General features: G+C 42.1%; 2 protein-coding genes across 4 annotated transcripts; one reads left to right on the forward strand and one right to left on the reverse strand.

The window, feature by feature from the left end:
• Window positions 1-1,949: 1,949 nt before the first annotated feature.
• Window positions 1,950-5,966, forward strand: emc9 (ER membrane protein complex subunit 9). 2 transcript variants are annotated; one of them, XM_085467928.1, is made up of 6 exons: window positions 1,950-2,018; window positions 2,443-2,645; window positions 2,873-2,949; window positions 3,399-3,468; window positions 3,630-3,724; window positions 3,876-5,966. In XM_085467928.1, the coding sequence occupies exons 2-6, from the start codon at window positions 2,451-2,453 to the stop codon at window positions 4,054-4,056; spliced, it is 618 nt and encodes a 205-aa protein (XP_085324054.1). In that variant the 5' UTR covers window positions 1,950-2,018; window positions 2,443-2,450; the 3' UTR covers window positions 4,057-5,966. The 2 variants fall into 2 exon arrangements, with proteins under 2 accessions (XP_085324054.1, XP_085324053.1); XM_085467927.1 differs by lacking the exon at window positions 1,950-2,018 and adding an exon at window positions 2,028-2,201.
• Window positions 4,121-20,111, reverse strand: irf9 (interferon regulatory factor 9). Of its 2 annotated transcripts, none has more exons than XM_085467925.1 (10): window positions 20,016-20,107; window positions 19,490-19,565; window positions 18,635-18,757; window positions 18,365-18,545; window positions 10,992-11,122; window positions 10,618-10,684; window positions 9,389-9,448; window positions 8,864-9,253; window positions 7,513-7,628; window positions 4,121-6,800 (listed from the first exon to the last, which is right to left on the reverse strand). In XM_085467925.1, the coding sequence occupies exons 2-10, from the start codon at window positions 19,544-19,546 to the stop codon at window positions 6,657-6,659; spliced, it is 1,269 nt and encodes a 422-aa protein (XP_085324051.1). In that variant the 5' UTR covers window positions 19,547-19,565; window positions 20,016-20,107; the 3' UTR covers window positions 4,121-6,656. The 2 variants fall into 2 exon arrangements, with proteins under 2 accessions (XP_085324051.1, XP_085324052.1); XM_085467926.1 differs by lacking the exon at window positions 4,121-6,800 and adding an exon at window positions 6,807-6,897 and having other exon boundaries at window positions 20,016-20,111.
• Window positions 20,112-20,747: the final 636 nt, after the last annotated feature.

Genomic DNA, 20,747 nt, shown 5'->3' on the forward strand with positions numbered 1-20,747 from the left:
TGGGTATATCAGGGGCTGCTTTGGACTGGTTTGAATCCTATTTGCATGAACGATCCTTTTCTGTGGCTACCTCGAAGTACAGTTCCTCTTCTACTTTTCTTGCCTATGGTGTGCCACAAGGTTCAGTTTTGGGGCCTTTATTGTTCTTACTGTATTTACTTCCTCTTCAACACTTATTGAGCACTTTTAAGGACATTTCGTATCATTGCTATGCAGATGATATTCAGTTATATATCTCCTTTAAGCCCCATGATGTTTCCAAGCTACAGATTTTGCACAAGTGCATAGACTCCATTAGATGTTGGATGGCTGGAAACTTTCTTCAACTAAATGAGGAGAAGACTGAAGTTCTTGTTTGTGCTCCTAAAAATTTTGTACCTAGTGTTATGGAAAACTTGGGTCCACTTGCTACATTTGCAAAACAGTCTATCAGGAGCCTTGGTGTTAGTATTGACTCAGCTCTGACTTTGGATGCCCATGTAAAATCTTTGGTTCGCTCCTGTTTTTATCATTTGAGAAACATTGCTAAGCTGAGTCCCATTGTATTGCACTCCGAATTAGAAATTGTCATTCATGCATTTGTTTCATCTCGTCTGGATTATTGTAATTCTTTGTTTACTTGTTTATGTAAAGCCTCTTTGGAGCGTCTACAAGTTGTTCAGAACGCCGCTGCAAAGCTTCTGACCAAGTCCTCCAAGTTTTCCCATGTCACACCCCTGCTGATTCAGCTGCACTGGCTCCCCGTTGAATTCAGAATCCAGTTTAAGGTTTTGACCTTGACTTTCAGGGCTCTGCATGGACAAGCACCAACATATATAAGTGAACTTTTACATCCATACATTCCCAGCAGGTCCCTGAGGTCATGTGACCAGGGCTTGCTTGCTGTCCAACACACGAGGCTGAAAACAAAAGGCGACAAAGCTTTTGGAACTGTGGCCCCCAGATTGTGGAACTCTCTCCCTTTGAGCCTGAGATCTGTGGACTCAGTGGTCGCTTTAAAAAAAAAAAAAAAAAAACTGCTAAAAACCCATCTTTTTAAACTTGCTTTTGGTTGATTTTTATTTTTAGGTTTTAGCTTCTGTGAAGCACTTTGTGATTTTTATCTTGAAAGGTGCTATATAAATAAAGTTTTACTTACTTACTCTATTAGTTGGATAAGAGACTGAAGAAGATGGATTCTCACTCAAACATTTGTACACTCTGCACTTCTGGGAGATATGCTGAAATTTGTATCTAAGAACTTCTCTAGTTCTGTCTTGCATTTTATCTAGCCATACAATCATAAGAAAATCTGAAGCCACTTGAAAGTTACTTGAAAATATACAAATATACACACATACTGAGCAATGTTTTCTTTTTTTCTTTTTTGGACACTGGTAGTTTGGCAAAGAACCCATTTTACATTCATCTTTAGATACTTTACCAGCATAATTTGCAAAACACAACTTGTTCATATTTTTGTTCAAAACAGTTTGACAAGTGAAGGTGATTCCTAAAGAGCTACTAGCCAGCATCTGGCCTTTGACTTGATCCACTGTTCAATAAAACCTTATCACAAATAGTCTCAGTGGAAGAGCATCTGTCAAGAAGCCATCGTTGACAGGGAAAGGCTGGGTTATGAATGTAACATTTATTTAAAATATTTAATTCAAATTTGAGTTTTCAGAGTGGGTTTGTTTTATGTTTTGTTTTCTCAGAACCAGAATCTTTGTCATTGTAGCAATGAAACTACAATAACAAAGTAGTTTTATTAGACTAAATAGAGGTGCAGTTCTGTCAGTGCAAAAGAAGTCAGTCACACAAATTAAGTCATGTATATTTTATACTTGATATAGCTTTACTTTTCTTTACACACACACACACACCTATTTTTTTTATCCCCTCGGTCATCCTCTTCAGTAGAGGGCGCACTACCGCAAAGCGTACACATAGTCGTGTTTACGTTGAACTCCTGACGAAATGATTGGCATCTTTTATCTCGAACCGCATTACAAAGCCTTTATCTCTTAGCCAATCAGGTAATTACATTTAAGACGTGTAGGCGGGACCAAAAGCTGCCGTTCAGACGCTCTTCATGTATCTGTCAAGTGAATTGGGTCTGTTTTTTTTAAAAGCTCGTGTCAACAGTTGCGTGCAAAGCTTAATTTGATATTTCCAGTTTGAAGCTGTAGATTTTGGTGTTTACTGATATTCCCATTCAGGTAAGGCGGAATTAAATTCTCTGCTTGGTTAGCTTGGATGCTAATGCTCATTCACAGTGTGGCCGGTTGGCAGCTCATTGAGCAACAAGCCACTTGCGGACGTTTTTCCTTCTGATTTTCGATAAATTCAGCGACATTATTAACGGCAGCCCTTTGTTATGTGTCTCATCAGTGCTTCTCCCGCTAGCCTCGGTCCTCTGAGGCAAGTTTTCAGTGCTTCTGTGCTCTTATCTCCCCGCAGCGGACACCATGGGTGAGGTGGAGCTGTCCTGTCGCGCTTACGTGAAGATGTACCTGCACGCCTGCCTCTTTCCGCGCTGTAGCATCAATGGCCTGCTGTTGTCGTCCAGCCCGACAGGTGGCGCTGTTTGCGTGACTGACTGTGTCCCGCTGCTCCACTCCCACCTGCCCCTGGCTCCTATCACCCAGCTGGCCCTTACACAGGTGCTCACAGGTGTTTTTCTGCCCTCACAATTTTGTTTAATAGCACCACAGTCTGGAGCTCTGATCCCGGAGAAGACCTTAAAGACTCCTCGTGATTGTTTATTGTGAAGGCATAAAACCCTGCAGTCAGATATTCTGGACCAAGCTACCAAGTTATTAAGAATTTATAACTTGCATCAGCATTAAATGAAGTTTAAAAGTGGCGGTGGGTGCTCTCCTCCTTCCAGGTGGATGTTTGGTGTTCACAGACTCAGCAGAGGATAGTGGGATATTACCAAGCCAACGCCTGCGTGTCTGATAACAAGTGGGTTTCCAGAGCTTCGTGTCACTAAAGAGGTTTTCATTTGAACCCTGTTTTTTGTTTTGAGATGCGGCAAAGCTGCACATTTAGCCTTTCGTACCTCATGCAGTAACACTTTACAGCTCAGCACATCTGTCTAGATGGGAAAACCAGCATGAAAAGGTTATTAAATAAAAACTAAAACAAGATGTAAAAAGACATTTTAGTTAAAATTTAAAAAAATCTGAAATCATACAGAAACCTCTCTGTTCAGAAAAGAGATTAAAGGGTTACCTTTTGTCAGTTTTCAAGCAGTAAAGTTAGCTTTGGAATGAATAAACTGGATCTTCATACATATCAAAATGATATTCTCAAGAAAAATATGCCATCCTTCTGTAACTTTGCGGCTTTGGCGGAGGCGTGTGGTCTCAGGAGTTTCTGTTTAACTAGTTTTTATGTTTTCTGCTCGGCAGCCCGACACCGTGTGCGCTGAAGGTCGCCGATAAGATTGCAGAGCAGTTTGACAATCCAGTTTTATTAATGGTAAGAAAAACAGAAGTAAAATTGTTTTATCGGCTGTCTCTTACCTGCTGGTTTAACCTGGACATATTTCTATTGCTGGTAAGCAGGCTTTCAGAAATAAGTTAAGCTTAGCTGTGCTGTCTGTTTAATAAAGTAGTTCAGGATGATTTTTTTTCTTACAGCTCGATGGCAGTAAGATGTCTCCAGACTATCGGGTTCCTCCCATCGTGTTGTACGAGCGCAAAGACTCAAGATGGATACTCAAAGACAAACACACGTAAGAGCATGAATGACCATATCCCAGCAAACTGCACGTTTATGTGGGACACGCTGTGAAAGCTGAGCAGCACGTCTGTTTTTTATTTTTGCGCCTGAATTCTGTCTGAAAACTACACTCACCTGTTCCTTTTTTCCTCTGTCCTGTTCAGGATAATGCTGAGACAGTGGGAGGAGACTCGGGCCATAGCGAGCCAGATGATGGAGTCAGGTGATCACACGCTATTGGTGGATTTTGACAGCCACCTGGACGACATCACAAAAGACTGGACCAATCAGAAACTTAACACCAAGATAGAGGAGCTCGCCTCGCCGGCCAACGGAAACATCTAGACTGAAGAGTAGCATCACTTTTTCTGCACAAATGTGATTTTTACAGAACAACGCACACTCGACACCGAGTTTAAGGAGACGTTTATTTTTTTCCGAGTGAACAAGAACATATATGCATAAATAACAATATTTACATCTCACTAGTTTCCCGCCCACCCCAGAGTGTGCCTTGTGGTCCATCCCAATACCCTGCTCATTTAAAGGACACTTCCACCTTGAAGTCCTCCTCTAACACTACTACAACATATAGATATGTTCCCCCTCTTTCCCTTAGTTTATGCATTAGTATGATTCCAGCAAACTATACATGAAACAGGATGGACAAAAGGACAAAAATGCCTTACAATACTAAAATCCTGCAGTAAATACCAAGCTAGATGAAGCTCAAAATATTTGTTTTTCATTAGGTTTGATTTAAAAGGAACTCTCAAGTTTGTGGTTTTGACTTTGGGAAGACTTAAAGTAATATATTAAAAATAAAATGGGGAGGGGAGGGGGGTACATCCACCCTTTAACACCGTGCAGATGTGTTTGTTATGACTTCAATGCCTCGTGTGGGCACAAGAACTGGTTAAATAGAGTTGTGACATTACAAATATAACAGTTGACCATTCAAATAAACTCCCTGTCAAAGTTTATACTGTTTAGTGTCTTTATTCTGTGTTGTTACCTTAAATCCTCAATTAAAGCGTGTTTTTGCAGCTGTTCTTGTTATTTGCTGTTCAGCAAATACCTGCCAAGCTTCTGCAGCAGGTGCTACAAAAATAACATGAGTCTAGAGGAAATTTCTTCTAAATCATTTTAACTTCAGGAAAGAGGAACAATGTGTTGCAAGTTTGGGAAACCTGCCTTACAACGTGTCAAACTGAGGCTGCCTTACACTCTCAATAAGCCAAATATTCAGAGCTTCTCCTCCCTGTGTTCACTGCAGAACTTTTGTATTGAAATGTGTGTTTTGTTCGTCCTTCACAAACCCCCAAAGAAAAGCTGAAAGTTTAACTGTTAACAGGCATTTAAAATGAATACAACGGTGCAGCTGTCTAACAGCGCACAGTCCTGTAAATCGGGAAAGTTTCTCACTGTAAATGGTTAAAAAATAAATGCGCTGAATGTGATATTCCTGACTGACCTGCTCCAGGGTGACACGCTCCTCCTTTCTCATCTCCAGTTTCAGTTTTTGTCTATTAAAAGATGACCATTTAAGACACATTTGTAAAAAATGTTTTTAACTACAAAACCCTAATGGTATAAAGGACACATCTGCACTGGATCTGAAAAGACTTGACGGCAATATAGTAAAGATAAAGGTGCTTTACAAAATAGTCTACTGAACTACTGCAGGCTATTATGATGCTTTTTTCCCCTTTGATTGTACAGTGAAACTTCTATCTAGTCCTGTGGTGTGAACAATTTTCATCAACACAACTTAAGCAGCGTCTACAGTACTAAATGGCTCCACCCCCAATCCCTAACCAAAACAATAGACTTATAATATCTAAAATGACCCAATAGTTAATGAGAGGAATTTACAGGAAGATGATTGCTCAGCTCTGATCGGCATGCTGCTTACATCACATTCTGAGATGCACGATGAATATAAAAAGCTTCCAAGTGTTGGCTTACATGTAGTGTTACCAGTACACTAACTAATATCTAAAATGAAAAAGAAGGTGCACCCCAAAACTGATATTAAAGGGGACCTATTAATGCTTATTTCCAACTCTGTTTTTACTCCGGGAGCTTTGCATGATTCACAGTTCAAAATAAGTCCTATTTGTTTTACAGGACGTCTTGCAGCAGCGTCAAAAGGTGCAGTTCCTTTAATGGCCACTTGAGGCTGCTGGTTACAAAAGGGAGTCAATCCCCGTGTTAAAATTCTCAGCTTTACGCCACCTGAAAGCATAAAAACAGCCTGAGACAAAAAGTATTTTAGTCTGAATGGAAAGTTTCTCCTGTAAACGCGATCTTTTGTTCTCTTAGCATTTTTAGCATTGTTGATGCTATTGTCTGATAAAGAATACAGCTTGTTGTGAGGCACAAGTCTGTGCTATGGTTTTAGTCACTCCACCCTCTTATCCAAATGCTCCTCCCTCTTCAAGCCAGCTTTTTTTCTGATTGGTTGCCCCTCTTAAACAGCCCTCACTGGAAACAGGAGCTGCAGGTTCCTGTTTGCAGTGAGGGCTGTTTCTGTGCTAACGGTCAAAACTATGTGTGTAATATGACAGTATTGGGTAAATCTACTCTTGTTTGAACCTGAGTTTGTCAAACTTTTTTCATATGGGTTTTGACCACTGTGGCAAAAAATAAAGAAAAGCAGAAAAGGTCCCCTTTATATTAGTTCACCATTTGATTTCCTATTTCTCTTAAATGCTATGCATCCGTTTCTGTGCAACGTGTTTGGGCAATATGAAAAAAAAAAAAACAATTACCACAGAAAATAACTGCAGGTTCCTGTTTTGTTATCTTATTATAATCTGTCTTAATTAGAATAATAAAAGAAAAAAATCCTTCTAGCTGTCGGATTTATAATAAGGGGGAAATGTGTCTTATTTTTCAAATGCCACCCATCAAAGTGCTTAGAAAGTCCCGCAGCCGATGCTCTAGTTGGTTGGCGAAGGCACCGTGACGAGGTTCAGGGTTATTTCTCCCAGCGGGGACTGGCTGGCCAGAGACTGCAGGATGGTGATGGATTCAAAGATGGACTGAGCGTTCTGTACCTGCTGTTCTTCCCACGGTAGAGTGATCTGCAGAGGAAAGAGCAGTAAAGGCAGTTTTTACCATTTACTGAAATCAGACGGACTGAGCGTTCTGGACCTGCCGTTGTTCCCATCGTAAAGTAATCTGTAGAGGAGAGAGTAGTGAAGGTAGTTTTTGTTAGTTACTCAGATCTCCTGTATTGGAGCTGCGGATTTCTCCACATTTAAAGGTCCCTAAAAATTAATTTTAAAACTGTTTTTAACGCTTCCATTTCAGCTGATTGGCTTCCCCTCACAAGCAGAAGGTTTGAACAGCATGTGGGGGGGGGGGGGGGGGGGGGTTTCTATGCCTGATATAACCAGTTATGAGGGCTAGCCCCTGTCTGACATCACAAAGAGCCAAAAATGGGGCATTCAGAGCAGTGTGAACCCTGAGCTTTTGGATGAGGAGTGTGCAAGTCCACTTTAACGAATCACAAAAAGGAGAGCAGGGAAGAGGGCACCAGTTAAGCACAAGTTGTTACAGAAGAATAAATAAGTTAGGTGTCACTAAAATCACATGTGAGTAACAATCCCAGCACCTGAAGGGTGATTTAAAAGAATCTCATGTAGAAAAATGAATACTGGTGACAATTAAAGGACAAAGAAAGGAAACTTTTCTCTAGTTACAGTTTTCAATAATCCAGTGTGTGGTTTACCTGAAATTCCCTGGAAAATCCCCACCACAGAAAAAACATACTGCTGAGTGTGTGTGGTTTACCTGAACAATGATCAGCTTTTGGAAAGGGTCCTCTGAGTCACTCAGCTCTTCTCCAAAACACAGGGTGAAGCCACACTGGGGAGGCTCGCCGCCATTTGTACGGAAGTAGTCCAACTCTGATGATTGAGGAGGGAAGGGGCGGGCGTTTATTAGCGCTTCATGTAAGTTATCAGCTCAGGGCAAAAAACAGCCCTACACTGAATCTTTGCTCATGACATTTAAAATCAAAATTCCAGTTGGACAATTTCAACCAAAGACTAAAGTTTTTTGAAGATTGGACCTTATTATCATGAAAACTCTCTAAAATTAAAAAATAACATGCACTTAACATTGATTTTTCAGTCTTAAACAGCGCTGCCAGATGTATAATGAACATGTGTATTGTGTTTCCAAGTGTGGGAGGATTGATTGCCTGCTACGGTAAAGAAAGAGCTGAGAATGAAGGGAAAGCAGCTTATTTACTGCTCGACCTGCATTCCTACCCGCACCTATCGCTACGAGCTGGCTTCATCTGAGTTATTTGGGAGACGCGTATTCCCAGTGACGTACCAGCCTGTAACACCGTTCAGGAGCAGCTCTCCACTTCACGTTGCTGAAAACTGCACTATTTTTAAATGTTTTTATTTTTTTCCTGTAGTCAGGTCAAGCTGCACAGAGCAGGTAAGGAACGCGACAAGTCAAACACAGAACTGAATTAGCAGCTTTTCAAAATAAAAGATCCTGAACACCCTTAGTTTAAGAACAAAGTGTGTTGGAGACACGTAAACGGTGTTCTCCTGGAGTCAGACTAAAGCTGCTGCTGGGTATGGCATGTGTCCAATTGGGAGGATGACATGCTGCAGAGATTATGTGCATCTGCTGTGTTTGAAAGGCTTCTGCATTTCCTCAAAGGAGAGCTGGACGCGGGCATCTCTGGTTAGACTGCTGCCCAGACAAGCACCAGGCAACGGTTTTATCCAATAACACGAAATAAGGCAATTTGATAGCAGTGTTATTATCGATCGTGAGCTAACCATGTCAGCAGTGCATTAGAGCAAAATGATCCTGGATGTCCCGTCAATTATCCAATCACAGCTGCAGACTGGCGCCAAACCATGTTTTGGTGGCAAAAACACACTTAGTTCATAAAACAGTGATGGCAATGAGTCTGTGATACTTCAGTTAATAAACACTAATTCTAAAGACAGATTTTGATTAAAGTCCTGGTGAGTCCTTTTTTTCCTGCAGAGTACATATTAGCTTCACTGCGCAGACATTCAAGCTCTTGCTGTGATAACATCTGCGTGATAATTTGTTCTGCAGCATCTGGCAGGGCTGTTAACAAATATCAACACGCTCATTTCTGACTTACGTTGCTTGAAGATTTCTTTATTGAAAAGGAGCACCGGCTCTGTGTTCCTCTCCATCTTGTGCAGGTCCGGCATGGTCGTGTGCGGCCCCGTCCAGAAGACCCGCCCCTGGCAGAACCTCTTGCCGTAAACTCCCTGCGGAGTGGAGGTCAGCACCACCCCTTTCTCCATGAAGGGGAGCAGGGTGAAGAGGGCCTGCAGCTCCGGACCGGCCGGCAACGTGGAGGGCGGCTCGGGTAGCGGGATGCGTGGGAACCTGGCTTTCAGGACGAGTGGCGTGGGGGGAATAGGCGAGGAGGGCAGGTACATTATCCGCACATCGGTGCCCTGAATCTGACGTTTGAGCACCTGCTGTCCTAAATAGTAAACTGCCACACTGAAGGAGTCCTGGGCTGTAGAGATGGAGACAGAGGAGTCGTTATCTTCTCGAGCCAACAACACTCAGTGCTTTCACAGCAGGTCGTGACTGGGTTCATGACTCTGAACCCAGCATATCACAGCCTGCTCAGCTGTAAATGCTTTATTACCTCCTACGGGAGCGGTCACACTCTCCTCAATCCGCACGTCCAACCTGATCTCATCGACCGCTGAAGGGACATAAAACAGTTACATCAGCGGCTTCTTTTGGTCGCCTGTGAGTTTGATTTGTTAGTTGAAATGTAAACACATGATGAAATAAGAACACAAGGTTACACTGCAGTAATCCATTTGCTTCACAATGTGCGTGTGTAGGCTTGTATGTTACTTCTTTGTAAAGTTTGTTTAGTTTTTACTGCCTTAACCCTCTCGAGGCAGGCGTTGCCGATTTGCAACAGTTACAAACTAACAACCTGATTACCCCACGCACATATTTTATGAGGTTTTTTTACTCAGAAGTACCACTGCAGGACTTGGTTGTGCATTAGCAACAAAAGAGTTCATCTGAGCCTGAGAGGGTTAGGGAACAGCAGACCTACACAGGATTTTATGTTTTTAGTTTTAAGCACACTGACACCTGTATACGTGCTACATGTGGCGTATAAATAAAATCGCCCGACCCAAGGTCAGCGATTAGATTTCTCCTCGGACATGACCTGATTTCAGAGGCAGCGACAGACCTGCTCGTCCTCGAAGTGCAAATATGATTTTTACAAAGCAAAGACTGTGACTGCAGCCTCACAGGATCACAGGAAAACACGGACTCAGACAGAAAGGAAATTTGTCCCTTTGGCTTAACTTTTAGATCCTCCGTCAAACTCAAAGCAAAGTTTTCTTAACGTGTGAAATATGGAAACTTATTTCCACCAGTGAAAAAAAACTTTAAACCAATTTCTGTCGTTCGTAAGTCAAAGTTTCACGTTGTTATGTCTCTCAAACTACTGATGAAATTACTTGAAACTGAGGAAAGAACTTGAAATTCGAAAATCTAAATTTTAGGTTATTGAGTGGACTCAATAACCTAAAATTTTGATTTACGAATGACAAAAAAATACCTTTTTTCCAGTGGTGTAAACAAGTTTCTGAGATACTATTTGTGTGGGCTACAGGCGAAGCCTTCAACTGGAGAATTAACTCATTGTTTACATTTGAGGAAGCCAGAGATCACGATTCAAATGGATCTTTTAGATCTTTTTAGATGGAAAAGAGAACAAATGTGAGGAGAAATCATAGGATACTCCTCGCATCGCTAACTCTATACATATGAAAAAATCCCGATTACGAAGAAGTAATTAGAAGTAATCAGAAGTAATCAGATTACAAAGACAGTTAAACTCACAGTCCGTCTGAATGAAGGTGGGGCACTGAGTGGGCTCCTCCGTCTGGACCGGGCTTTCCTCGACATACTGAGAATCAGACAAAAAAAAAATGTAATCAGTATTTATGAACTTCAGTTCGGTTCACTTCAATTATGTTGTTTATGCTGCGCAGCTTTTAAGTCACTGTTAATTTGCCTCTCAGATGCTCAGATTAGCTGAGCTCCAGCAGGCAAGAAGGAGTCATTACACCAACATCTATAATTCAAACTACACAGAAATGGCAAACAGCGTTTGATACTGCAGGGCTTCGAGATGCTATCAGATGCTCTCCTATCTCGGAGCAAACATTGAGGCTAAAATGACTCGGCATACGCCCCACATCCTATAAACCCACCAGCTGAGACGTGGCTTCTTCCCTCTTTATCTGTTTGTCATCACTGGCGGCGTCGCTGTCTGAATCGCTTCTCCTCCTTTTCGACCTCCTGGAGGCTTTTTCTCTGCTCTTCTTTTCAGGCACCACCACACCTAAACGCACACAGAGGAAACACTCGTGAAGCAGCTGAAAACAACCGGCTGTTTTTACTTTTGAGTCGTTTTAGTGCTCTTCGGCCCCATTGCTTCCACGAGAATTTGACTCATTTGGCAAAATAAAAAGTCTTTGATTAAATGTCCTCACTAGAACTAGCACACAAACAGCTCTGCAGATGTTTATTCTATTTTCCATGTAATTACCAAAATAATAGCCAAAGATAAACTCCGTCAGGCTCCGTCATGTTTGTACTTTGACCTCTGAATGGTGATGCACAGACAGTTTATTTTTATAGCAGCTTTAAAATACGACAATAATGCAAAGTGAGTCACACTGGTCTTCTGCAGCCCTTTAAGCGCACCACGAAATTAGTTTTACAAAGTCTCATGCTGAGAAAATGAAGAAAAGATACAGAACAGATGGATTTACTGACATTTAAATCAGTTAAATGTGTTTTTGTCAGTACTTCCCCATGCTATCTCACCAGAGTGCCACCTTAATTGATGGGGAAGCGTTCGATGGTTTGAGCTTCCCAAATGTCGGGCTTTGTTTTTCCACTGGTCCTAGTGCCGTGAAGTGAATATTTAGAGATTTTATAAGCGAAAAAGTGTAATGATCAAATGATTACTCTTAAGTTATGAATCACTGGCTCCGGTCATTGCATGCATGAGCATAATGTACATAACTGTGGCTACAACAGGCTGCAGGAAGAGCCAATACAGGGAGAAGCCTTATTTTAGTAGCTCTGTAGATGAAAATGAAGAAAAAATGTACACCTCCTTAAATGCCAGGATGCACATTTAACATAAAATGTTATTTAGCCTAAATCCTGCAAGGCTGTGATTGACACTTTATATGAGAGCGCTGCCACATGTGGTTGGCACCCTACAGCAGGGGTCTCCAACTCCAGCCCTCGAGAGCTACTGTCCTGCAGCTTTCAGACACATCCTTGTTCCGACACACCAGAATCAAACGAATGGCTTGTTATCAGGCCTTTGCCAAACTTGTTGGCTGAAGAGGTAATCCAACCAATTGATTCAGCTGTGTTGCAGTAAGGATGCATCTAAAAGCTGCAGGACAGTAGCTCTCGAGGGCTCGAGTTTGACACCTCAGCCCTAAAGCATGATGATAAATCTCTATAAATAACTGGGGGCTTTTATTTTGGAAATCTCACATATTTCCTGAGGACTGTGCAGTATATTGATTGGTGCCGTTCTGCCTGAAGAACTTTCTACTACATCGTTTCACGCAAGTGCTTTTTTTGATGCCTCAGACGCCTCTTAATCCTTCGCTGCATCGACCCGACACGTGGTTACATTCCTATCAAAGTGTGCATCAGGTTACGCGTAGATTGCCCACTGAAGCCTAATTCAGGAATCAAGTGTGAGTGTATCACCCCAGATGACTTTGACATGCAGCCTGGAGGACCCATAATTGCAGACCTCCCAAATAACAGAGATACCCACTGTGCCTGCTGAGCCCCAGCTGCTCATGTCTCTTTTTGTAAATCTCAGGGACCAACCAGTTTATCGACTGACAAACTGACCATTTATCGAAAACATCTGTGAGCAGCAGCCCTGATAGCAGTAACTGAATCAGTATTTAGCAGCGCGGTGGCCGGATACTGTGTGGAATTTGCATGTTTCTGACAGCGATGCTCTAGTTTCTCCTGCTATCAAAATGAAATACGCGAAGTTAACGCACCTTATCCTGACCCGGAGCAATCTTACAAAACAGATGTAAATTCAAAGTGCTTTAACTTGCTGATTAAATGAAGGTTAAAGAAAGTAAAAATAACTAATCTGAACCTGGTTAAGCAGCAGAGGACATGTTTAAACAGTTAAAATATATAACTAATAACTTTAAGGTCAAGTATGAATTGTATAAAAGAAGTCAGACATCTGGAAAGAAAGTTACTGATAATTTTTTTTGGCTTAAAATCAAAAGCAGATGTTTTAAAATATATTTATCATTTTTTTAAAGAAACGATAAGACACAGCAGAACTACACGCAATGATTAAAAGAGGAACTTCTTTCTAAGTATTTTCCTTCTCCATCCATCTCTGTCATGTCTCTGATTTATAGGCTTTTATTAAAATGTGTTTAATAATGTCTGTTTCTCTGTTTTAACATGTGACTGATTGTGTTGCATGTCTTGTTTACTTTTTAAGACTTTCCAGTGATTAAAATAAAATCTAAAGTAAAGAAAAGTTGAAAAAAAGTAACTTAAAAACAGATAAAGTTCACGCAAAGACCAAAGTGCAGGAGATTATCAGAAGAAAAGATGGTCATAAATCCAGACTAGAATCCAGGTATTTCTCCCTGGAAACAGACAAACATCTGCAACACAACGAGAGCAGAGGGCACGGCAGAGCTTTAAATACCCTTCGGCCTACATTTAACATATTTGTTTGGCACTTTTATGACATTAGACAGGCAAAGCAGCAGAAAATAGGTCAAGAGTCAACGGGTCCAAAAGCCACTTAAAAAAAAAAGGTGTGAGAGAAATAAACAGCGAGAGGGCTTAACGCTGCAGAAAAGGTGGAAGTGGTGATCAGACTAACCGTGCGCTAATAGAGAAGAAAGTTCACCAGTTTCTGCAGGTACATTGTGCAACATTTACTCTGCAACACCTAACGCAGCTAAACCGCCATTTTCTCATCTACTGTTCATCTACTGTGGCCAGCACCCACAGCAGATAAACACTCCGATTAAAACCACGTTTATATGTCATATGTGTACAATCATTTCTCTGATGTAAATAAAGGTTATTCTAATTATTTTAGTGAATCAAACCTTTAAAAATGGAGAACAATGTCGACCACAACAACAAAGAAAACCTATATACATACATTTGATTACCCTTCCTTCAGTTCTTGCTTAGGTTTGCTTCGGTGTCACTCATTCTGACATTTAAAATTATATTATATTAATTTTTTTCTGCTAGTTTAAAAAAGTCTTGCAGGGACGAGCAACTAAAACCAGCTGAAAACGAAAGGCTGTTTTTGCAGCACATTTAACATTAAGTTCGCTGGCTGCCGCTGATAAACTTAGAGTATTTCTGATGGTCTGTGACGTCCTGCTGACAGATTAAATATTCAACTCTCTCAAACAGAGGAGCTATTAAGCTATAAACCCGGCATCAGCTTTCAGCAGCGGCGATGCCAGCCCTGCTAACAGTCGGGCAAAACTGTAAACACGTTACCATCAGCCGTGGGAAACTTTTAGATCCAATTTTTCAGTTCGTTCACGTTAATTATGGAGTTTGTAGTTAGTGATGGTGGGCTTCTGGGTGTTCCTAATATTCTGACCGGTTCATGTATAATAGTAATAGTTTAATCCAGTATTTATGAGGTGTTATGATGATAAAGAAAAGCTGAAAAGAATAAGTCTTTGTAAAAGCAGAATTGATGGCAGAGCTGTTAGTAACTGTAGCTTTCAGAATAAAAGCTACAAAGCTCCTCCACATTAAGAGCAGAAGAAACTGACTAACTGCATTTACAAAAAGTGAGAGGAAACTAGTTTTAGTTCATCTTTCCTTAATCTTCACACGATCTCTGAGATGTAACCAACCAATCAACGCGCTGGATCTGTGCGCCTGCAGCCTGAAGAGACAGACGCAGTCGTCATGTGCTTCCTGAGGTTTCTGTTTCTCAGAAAAAGAGCTGCTGCATTTTGAGACATCGCCGGCCTGCAGTTGCTCATCTCACCCTACACTTTAATGAGCATGCACAGGCGTGGCAAAGCACGTGAACTGTTTTTGCTTCTGAATCAATAACTGGAACAGTTTTAAGTGGCAGCCAGGCAAACATCCACTGTTGCGTTAAATGCAACAGACTGTTGTGAAAGTGTATTGCAAACAGAATGGGTTTGTAGGTTAACCCCCATCATGACTAAATACGAACCCCGAGGAGCTACAAGTATTCCCAAACTACCTGCTTTAAATGAGTTCACCAGTCTGACACAGAGAGGTCAGGATTAAGTCAGTTTATTTTTTGGCTGTTAAAGTGACGCAAAGACTGTTGCTCATTATCTTGAGATAAAAATCCAACCTGGCAGATGGAAGCTGACCATGTGACTGTGTGAGTGAGTGCAGGTCTGCCCTACATTACAACTGAAATATCAGTTTACCTGCCACGATCATCACAGGCTGGTACTATGTAGCAGGAGTTGAGGCTCATCGTGCTAACTTTGTGTTTAACCCTGGATGTGCATTCTTATAAGGGTGGGTCACGTCTTTTTGGCTCAGTTACATTAAATGAAAATAGGACAGGAACATCGTGGCTGGGAAAAATCGGTGGTTGCCAGGCGATTGCACTGAATTTTTTTGCATCTGGCATCTGCTCACCAGAGGTTCCAATAACCTTAACCTCTGGGATTTTAATAACTGTGATAACAAGGCGATTACACAGATCACCTGGTGGGAGGCAACCTGTCTCCAAACAAACAGTCCAACTGACTGCAATCACTGTGGAACAGCTGGTTTTCCATGCGATCACCGTCTTAATGTATAAACACAGACAGACGTGCTGCAATCAGACCGAGTCAGTCTGGACCAATGAGGGCAAATTATTTGTTACATGACTCTTTGCAAGAGAGGAAATAATTGCACACAATAACACAGATATTGTGTGTAAATGCCAACTTGACCCCATTCAGTTGTAAACTGATTGCAGACTGACTTCATCACCCACTGACTCAAGTGGTTGCAGATACTTCAAAGCAGTGAGATTGCATATCTGCATATCTGCAATCTCACTGCAACCTTCTTATTTGTGGGACTCCAACATTACCGGGCCACAGTGCCATGCTAACATATGCTGCAAACCACACCTGCTCCAGATAAGAGAACAATGCATACCAGCGCCCACCACTTAGTGACCTAACAATTCTCCGAAAAAGGGTCACCACTTCCTGTGTGTAGGTAGAGAGTCTGTAGTCTTAAGACTCTTAAGACTCTGATGGCTCAGAGATTATATCAAATACACAAGGTTTATACTAAATCAAGGAGCCTAAGCTGCATGCTAGCTGATCTTGTATAAAATTTTCAACAATTCTGAAAAAACTATAAAACTATCTTACATGCTCTACAGAAATACCTTCACCAAACCTTCACATTGATTTAGGAGTAGTTTAGATCTATTCTTCATCATCGAGCAGGGATACCAAGAACTTTGACATTCAACATTTTTGCCAGCTTTTCCAGTCTTACTGACCTTTTAAAGCACATATACAAGACTTTTTAACACTACACTCTTTCTCTCACGCACACTCCCAGCCTGCTTCATTGCTTTCGGGCTGTATTGTCTTAAACCTACTGAGAGTTTTTAAATATTGTACTTTGTCCTTGGTTTCGTAAAACAAGGCAGGGGTATAATTTATGGTGCTGCTTTGAATTCCCGCCGCAAAGGGTCCTTGTGCGCTGGTGTGCCTGCATTGTTCTGCCATCAGGAGTGAAACCGGGCTGCTCGTGTTAGACTGTGAGCTAATAAATCTTAAACAGCAGTTATTTTGAATGAAATACAGATGTCTTGAGATGGAAGACATCTGAGCCAGTGAAGTGGGAACACCAACTATCAGAGCTCTTACAGAAAAACGTCCCATTTCTACCCTGGCAGAAGATATCATGGTTACATTATTGAATTATTACATTATTAGGACTGAGCAGCTCCCTCTGCAGCTGGATCCTTAGCTTCCTGTCTGACAGACGCCAGGTGGTCAGACTGGGCAGCATCACCTCATCCCCCATCACACTGAACACTGGTGCTCCACAGGGGTGTGTACTGAGCCCTCTCCTGTACTCACTCTACACCTACGACTGCACAGCCACTAACAGCTCCAACATCATTGTGAAGTTTGCGGACGACACTACAGTGGTGGGTCTTATCACCAATGGTGATGAGACGGCTTACAGGGAGGAGGTCAGCGCCCTGACCCACTGGTGTCAAGACAACCATCTCACCCTCAACGTCGCAAAGACAAAGGAGTTGATAGTGGACTTCCGGAGGTGCAGAGAAGTACACACCCACATCACCATCAACGGCGCTGCTGTGGAGAGAGTGAGCAGCTTCCGGTTCCTTGGCGTACACCTGGCTGAGGATCTTACGTGGTCAGTACACACAAACAAAACAGTGAAGAAGGCGCAGCAGCGCCTCTTCTTTCTCAGGAGACTGAAAAGATTCGGCATGAGCCCCCGCATCCTCAGGACCTTCAATCACTGTGCCATTGAGAGCATCCTCACTGGATGCATCACCACCTGGTATGGCAACAGCACCGCCTACAACTGCAAAGCTCTCCAGCGAGTAGTGCGGTGCTCTGAACGGATAATTGGAGGTGAGCTTCCCTCCCTCCAAGACATCTACAGGAAGCGGTGCCTGAGGAAAGCGGGGAGGATCATCAAGGACTCCAGTCACCCCAGCCATAAACTGTTCAGACTGCTTCCATCAGGAAGGAGGTTCTGCAGCATCCGGTCCCGTACCAGCAGACTGAGAGACAGCTTCTTCCATCAGGCCATCAGACTGCTGAACACGTCATAGACACCTCAGCTTCACTACTGGAACTTCAACATTATGCACTCCACACTGTATATAAATGCCACTTGTTTTGCACATATTCAACTCTGTATATTTTATATATTTTATTATTATTATTATTATTATTATTATTTTATTTTATTTTTTTACTATTTAATTTGTAAAAATGTGTATACACACACACACACACACACACACACGTAGGAAAATATTTAGTATACACATCCAGAAATGCATACACTATTATATATTGTACATATATTTATTAGTTTCAGGTTGGCCATTCTTGTATTTTGCTCGTTTGTGTTGTTGTGTTTGCACATCTCTGTTGCTTGTGGGGCTCGCACACAAGAATTTCACTCGCATGTGCTGTGCCAGTGTGCCTGCACATGTGATGTGACAATAAAAAGTGATTTGATTTGATTTGATTTGAATTCAGCATCTTTACACTGCACATTCGGGCCTCGCCTGGTCTTCACATGTATGTTTTTGTAATTGCTGTCACATGTCTGTCCTGCCTCCTGTGCCCTCATGTGACCCACTGGGAAGTTTTGGGTTGACTTAACCACCTTCGTGTGACCACGAGACTGATTTTGTCATCGAGGTTATCAGGTCTGAGGTAAGTCAAATGCTTTGCTGCTGAGGTATAACTAAGTCGTACTACGACCTAGCCAGAGCATGCTGAGTAGGTACGTCAAGCCTCACCTTGCTCGCTGATGGGGACCAGGCGGTACACCTTGTACGGTTCTGAGATGTCCAGCTGGGCTCGGTCCATCACCTCCTTAAACTCAGGACTCTTGTTGAGGGCGCAGCGCAGACGGGTCTTCCAAGCGGCCGGGTTGTCCTGGCCCCCGTCTGTCAGCTTCCCCTTGAACTCTGCCCACGCCTGGGGAGGACAGCGATGGCGATCTCAGAGATTTAAAGCACACAAGATTTGTGGCATTTAAAGCAAATCTTGAGAATTTCAAGAGCTACCTTGAAGATCGCGGCGTCTTCGTCTTTGCGGAAGTCCTGTTTCCCCGCGTGCTTCCAGGGGATGCGGAACATGGTTTTGGCCTCGTCATCCCACACCAGCCCCGGATATTTCCCACTGCTGACCTGAAACAAACCAAAAAACACAGCGACGTTAGAGAAGCTTATAGTTTTCCTGAATTTCACCTAAAGCTGAATAACTGCAGACATAAATCAGGGCTGCTAACCAGCCACCTCTTCTGCATGTCTTTGTAGAAAAAACAGTGAAGTTTGCACTTGCACTGATTTCACTTATATATGTCAGAAAGCAAGAAAAAGCAGAACACATTCACATAATTGGAGCAATATCTGTTTATTTCTTAACCAACTAATCTAAAAAAATATAAACTTGATGAAAGTGCAGCTGAGCTCAACTTCAGCTGATATCACTTCTACACTATACACAGAATTTTGTGGCCTAAAGTCAAAATCAGCTATTTCCTGATATTCAGTTTATGACTTTAGTTCATTTTCAAGGGTTTAAACTGTTTTGTAAAAATAAAAAGTAGCAATAAGCACCTATAACACATTTATATGATAGTAGAAACAGAAAAGTGCATTTTTCCACAGCTGACCTACAATTTGCTTAAGCAGATTATGCAATTGCAGCTGATTTTCTAACAAGAGAAAAGTTAAACTTTTGCTGGTGTCATTTTCAGCCCCATAGTTATGAATATATGTTTGTTAGTGACCTCTCAATCACCCTTTTTCTCTTCCTGTTTCCCTTCCCCCCCACCCCACTCTTTCATTTGTCCTTACCCTCTCCCTGCCTCCCTCTCACACTCATGCACACACACACATACACAGCCACACACACACCTGCTCGACGATCCAGGAGCGCAGTCTGCGAGTGGAGCGCATTCTCCCAGCTGCCATCGCTGCTTCTTTAAAAATGCTGAAAACACCGCAAAGTTTCAGGGTCAGCGGCAAAACATCAACACAAACAACTACGATCAACTGCCCCGACATGCCCTCTTACACCCACCCCGCCTCACATTTTTTAATAATAGCACAGCTTCACTCTGGGCACATCAAAAACATCCAATATTAGACATAAGAAATGTGTAAAAATATGAATAAACGTCGATTTGCTTTCGCGTAAAAAGCCAAGTTCAAGCCTCGTGTTCAAGCCGGGTCTTTAAACAGAGTCGACACACATTAAAAAAGAAAAGAAAAGAAAGACAGACAAAAACTTTCTAAATTTAGGTCTTTTTTAAATGGAGTCTGGTCTGGAAACAACAAAGCAGCTGCAAACATCCTCCCACCGCCGCATGTTATATTTATAAAAAATCAAATATAGACGCTAAGGTGTTAAATTAAGGAAGTTGATTTAAGTTTCGTTTACCTCGGTCGTGTTTCCTCCGCGGTGCCTGCGGACTGACTGTCTTCTCCTCTTTAGTTCTGCGGCTCAGTCTATGAAGGCGCTCCTTTTCCCCGAAGTCACGTGGTTTTAGAGAAAGGCTCTGCTAGCCTGACACCAGGGGGCGAAAGTGAGCACACACAGAGACAGTCAGGTCCCTGAGTATGTGCACAGTGGAGATGTGACTGAATGACTGAAGTGCAGACTTTCACCTTTCATTCAAGGGGATTGTAATAAATATTCCATTACCTGTTTAGGAATGACATTCAAAGGCTCTAAAATAATTGGACGATAAGTAAGAAGCAGATTCATGGCCAGGTAAGGCCTGGTTCCTCATTGCTGCATGACAAATAAAGCAGATATATGAGCTGGAAATGAACTAACCAGCCAGGAACACGCAAATATCCAATCAGCCAATCACGTGGCAGCAGCTCGGTGCATTTGGGCATGTGGACACAGCCAAGACAACCTGCTGAAGTTCAAACCAAGCATCAGATCAATAAAGAAAGGTGATTTAAGTGACTTTGAATGTGGCATGATAGTTAGCGTGAGTATTTCAGAAACTGCTCATGTGATGGGATTTTATCACATAACCATCTCTAGTGCTTACAGAAAATGATCCAAAGAAGGGAAAATATCCAGTGGGCAGCAGTTATCTGGATGAAAATGTTATGTTTATGACAGACGTAACACACCATGTCACAAATGTCAGATCAT

This window comes from Copadichromis virginalis, linkage group LG9, assembly GCF_057382275.1.
Source record: "Copadichromis virginalis isolate Kocher_CV1m ecotype Utaka linkage group LG9, C_Virginalis_male_GT1.1, whole genome shotgun sequence".
NCBI lineage: Eukaryota > Metazoa > Chordata > Actinopteri > Cichliformes > Cichlidae > Copadichromis > Copadichromis virginalis.